This window comes from Rhamphochromis sp. 'chilingali', assembly GCF_963969265.1.
Source record: "Rhamphochromis sp. 'chilingali' genome assembly, chromosome: 13".
Lineage (NCBI taxonomy): Eukaryota > Metazoa > Chordata > Actinopteri > Cichliformes > Cichlidae > Rhamphochromis > Rhamphochromis sp. 'chilingali'.
The window spans coordinates 34,256,560-34,261,341 of record NC_137940.1 but is presented as its reverse complement, the minus strand read 5'-3'; the positions used below and the strand labels follow the sequence as shown (position 1 = coordinate 34,261,341).

Here is a 4,782-nt window from a genome sequence, read left to right as displayed (position 1 = left end):
ACTGACTGAGAGTATTAAAATACCTTGTTGATATTAGAAGTCAGAGGAGAATGGTCAGACTGCTTTAAGGTGATAGGAAGGTACCAGTAACCATCATTACAACAAAAGAAAGTAGAAGAGCATCTGTAAATGCACAGCACATTGGACCTTACAGCAGATTGACTTCAGCAGTAGAAGATCACACAAGGTGCCACTGCTGTCATCTAAGAAGAGGAAACTAAGGCTACAGAACTGTACAACAGAAGATTGGAAAAATCTTGTCATCTGGTCTGATGAGTCTCGATTTCTGCTGCGACATTCAGTTGACGGAGTCATAATTTAGCAAAAACAGCAAACACATGGATCAATCCTGTGCTGGTGAAATAGTGATGTGGGAGATATTTTCTTGGCGTAATTCGGGATCAGCTGAGCAGGCTGCGCCTCAAATAACTGAAGCACTTCGATAGTAAAAGGAGGTCTAACCTGGTCCTAGCAGTGTATATGAGTGCATGAGTGAATGAATGTCTTTAAAATTTTACACAAAATAAAATCATATTCCAATTTTCTTCAGTTTTTCCTCCGGACCGTTGACACACAAAAAACATGTGAAGACTCTGTACTGACATCATTTTAAAGTTAAAAATATTTTTTGAACCACTAGAGGAGGCAGTGGGCCGTTGTAAAGGATTTCTAAAACATTGAACACATTTCTTGTTTAGACAGCTGCATAAAAATAATCGTAACACTTTGTAGATGGTATATTACTGTATATTATTATTATTATTATTTTAAGTTTTTTTTTTAAATTGCAGTCTTTTTATGAAATAAAGATCCAGCTTTTATCAAGAAACACTTGTACTGCGCACACTGGCAAATTTAACCTCCCCCTGATATTATTCACATTTACATGAGTCCAAAATGGAAAATAATTAGTGTGTATAAAACTGTGATAAAAGTCCCTGGGTAACTTTAACTCATATTAGGCTTTTAATCACGATCATTTATTGTAGTTGGTGTAAAAACTCTTTATTGTATATTTCCAGCCACTTGTTTTGGAGATGAAACATTCACTGTCTAATAGCGACTTACACAGGGACACGCTGCACTGTGCTGTATGCAGAACTCTGTAAGCAACTGTATGAACCCCACATTAAACAGTTTTCACTTTAGCTTAACCAACATGTGTGGGCTAAAAAAAAAAAAAAAAAAAAGAGTCAATGGTTGGTCTCATTCCAGACAAATCCGCTACCACAACTAAGCACATTTCACTTATCCTGCGGTCGTTAACAGTGTTGTATATCTAAATGGACACGCCATGGTGTGAACTGTAGCCAGTAAACTCTCAACAGATTAGACTAAGTTTGAGTTTGGTCTGTGCATTCAGTTCGTCAACATGAATTAAAGTTAGGTTGAAGTTAAAAATTAACCAAAATTAACCACGATGATCCTGTGGTTACACAGCTAACTTTAATCTTTACTCCGGTGAACAATAGCACTAGTCTTTTGAAGGAATAGCTCAGTATACATAATGCCTTAGATATAGTGTTACGTTTGTCTGCTTCTGACATTTAGGCTGACCAGATAATTTCCAGATATAGTCTGCGAGAAAGATGTGAAAATAAATGGTGTGAAAATACTACTGAACTCTTAATATAGATCTTTGTGTCTCTGTGTGACTATGTGTGTGTGCCATGTGATATACAAGTACTTTAAAATACCTTTTAATGTTATAACAGCTTATATACAAAATTGAAACAGTTTATGGGGATTTGGTTTTGTGCGCCAAAAAAGTGAAAGTAGTGCCAGCTAAGTGCACAGGTTCACATAACAATCACATTACAATGTGCAGCATTATAGACATGCTATAGTTGACACAAAGGAAAATGCAGTGAGGGTTTTTTTTTTTTTAAACCAACATGCACACCACATGTATTCACCAAGTGACATTGCAAAGACATCTGCATGTCAAAGTACTGAGACCTTCCAGGAAGTAGTCAGACATAAACTCAGATGCTTGAGAGAGGAGCAGTTCAAAAGCGCATGGGATGTCACGGACGTCAGGCCTCTGCAGCTGTCACCGCTCCGCTCTATCATGATCAACACTTACCAGACCAGCCTGGCTCCACCACCGGTGCCTCCACGCAGCAGGTCCCAGCCGGTCCTCATCCCAGCTTCACTTCCATCGCAGGGCCACAACAAGGTTCTCGTCCGGTTCTTGGTTGGCGTAGTGGCGCTGCATTTATTGCTTTCACTTGCAGGATTCTTCTACCTGTACTACCATGAACATATGGTAAATCATTTTTTTTCTCATTCACTTTGGACCCATTGTATAAAACTGACAGCTTAAACAAAACCAAAATTAACAGTTAAACTCAAAATTCTGTTTTCTTCTTATTACATTTTAACATGACTATATACTAAAATAATTCAGCTTTATTTTAAAACAGGGAAGTTAAGTATGCAGAATTGGTTAGATCTTTTGGTTCACACATTTTTTATGCTGTGTGTAATTTTACCTGGCTAATTTGACTGCATTTAAAAGATAGGAAATGCTGGCGAGGCTTATGCTGGCTTATGAAAACCTCCCTTCAGTAAGTTCTTTTACCCATTTCTGATGTTCTACTTTTTTCTTCCCTACAGGAAAAACATTTCTCAGCAGAAGATAGAGGTATATTCAGTTCAATCAATAAATTTTATATATTAAATAGAAAATAAAAAGATGTAATGGCATTAATTTCTTTAAAAATTTGTTCTCTCTTTTTCTAAGATGGATTGCCCTCATCTCAAAAGCAGGAAATGGACAAACAGGACACCTTCTATAAAGCCTTAGCACGCATGGCAGTTAAGCGAGCTGAAGGAAAGAAAACACGTAAGAATATTACCCATTTTTTTCTTTCAAATAAAAAAATGCAGTGACAAGTTATCAAAAATCTATTAATGAGTGTTTAATTAAACTTCTTTATCTCTCCAGCGGGTTGTCTTCAGTGGGACACGATGCACTCTGTTCTTAGAGGCATCAACTATTATGAACAGATTTGGCTGACTATTCCAGAGACTGGTTTTTACTACGTCTACTCCAGAGTGACCTTCTCCAAGGGCGATTCTACGATCCCACTAGCCAGCAAGGTCAAGCTGAGGAAGAACGAGGCAGATGAAAGTGAGGATGTAATGAAGGCCTACTGCTACCTGGAGAGCACAAAGAATCCTCACATGTGCACAGCCGCTCAGGGAGATCTGATCCTACTGGAGAAAGGAAACCAACTGAGTCTCTGGGTACAAGACCTCTCACTGGTGGACTATGAAGAAGGCGCAACAAGCTTTGGGATATACAAACTATAAGACTCATACATGGACACATGAATAGAAAAAAGCTGAAGAATGGGATCTCGTGGATTTATCTACAAAAACACTTTTGAATTGGCTGGCTCAAACATCTTCGTGGATTAGTTTGGATTTGAGAGACATAATTTATTACACCAGATATTTTTTTTTAGTTATTTTTGTTTTTGTATTGATTAGTAAAATGTTGTATTTATTGATGTAAATAGATTGTGAAATGAAACTAATATTTAATCTGAAACATTTATACTCTTCTCAGTTTTTCTTGCATCAACCTCACATCAGGAACGAGTTACATTTAAAGGACACGCACACATTACACTGAAACATCCAGACTAATGAACCACATGCTTAGTGGTTTAAAGATGAAGGTGCCGAGGTTCTACGTGTATGAGTTACATTATCCCACCATGAGGTATATTTTCAAAACATTTTAAGTGGTCATAAGGAAACACCTTCGGGAATAAGTCCTAAAAACTGAATTTCCTTAATGTAATGGTGGTTACTTTAACAGGTGTAAAAACACCAAGATTCATCACCAGTAAAACCCCTGATGCTTATCATGTTCTAGGTTAGTGTGCACCACTATGGTTTTCAATTTCTAGGACACAAACAAACCACAAAGAGAAGCTGCAGTTTCTCACATCGCCAAATGGGACCACTTAAGGTACAGGCTACCCACCAATTTCAGTGGTAAGAGAGGAAGCAAAGGACCGGTGGTTTAAGCAGAATTTCCAGTCTGCTGCATATTTATCATTTAAATTACCCCCCATGCAGCCAGTAGTTATTTTGATAAATGGGGTATGAACCTTCAGACTCTCAAAACATGCGGTGTACAATTCAAAAATCCAAAGTTCCCCACTTCAGTTTGAAATACAGTAATTCTTAAGGAAAACCATTAAATATAAAATACAGTTCAGACCATCCAAAGACCATTTAGCTTTTAGAGTTCAAACCTGAAGACTATTGCTCTCCAGTTCCGGGTGATTTTACTCTAACCTGTCTGGTGACTACGTTTTTTTTTTTTGTTTGTTTGGTTTTTTCAACTGTAACCTGTCTAGTGTAAGTTCTTTTTTTAATACTGTAAATGATGAGTAATATAAAATTCTACCAAACACCCTCAACACCTTAGACATAACAAAACCTACCACATTGTCACTGTCACAGTGGAGTACAAGAGCATGGAAAGTGTGAATCTCTATGGAGGTGTACAAAGTTGCAGAGGAGGTACATTCTTAGAGAATGTCATCTATTCTAGTCACTCATTCCATCCTGTTTCTCACTACCGCATCTGAGCAACATGCACACTCCTGAACCACACACATGATGAACACAGCATGGAAAAGCCTCTCTCTGTGGATTTCCAGTGTGAATGAAGGAACGCTGTTCGTGCCGTTAGTAGAAATCTTAAGGAGTTTTCCGTTACTCACTTGGATAAATCAATACCAAATGCTGAGCTCCACG

At 37.8% G+C, this 4,782-nt stretch overlaps 1 protein-coding gene across 1 annotated transcript; it reads left to right on the top strand.

Annotated features, from left to right (window-relative positions):
- Positions 1 to 2,071: 2,071 nt before the first annotated feature.
- cd40lg (CD40 ligand) lies at positions 2,072 to 3,318 on the top strand (the record flags this gene model as incomplete). Its single annotated transcript, XM_080901363.1, has 4 exons — positions 2,072 to 2,269; positions 2,620 to 2,647; positions 2,747 to 2,848; positions 2,951 to 3,318. 4 exons carry the CDS (start codon positions 2,072 to 2,074, stop codon positions 3,316 to 3,318), a joined length of 696 nt encoding a protein of 231 aa, XP_080757489.1.
- Between the last annotated feature and the right edge of the window lie 1,464 nt (positions 3,319 to 4,782).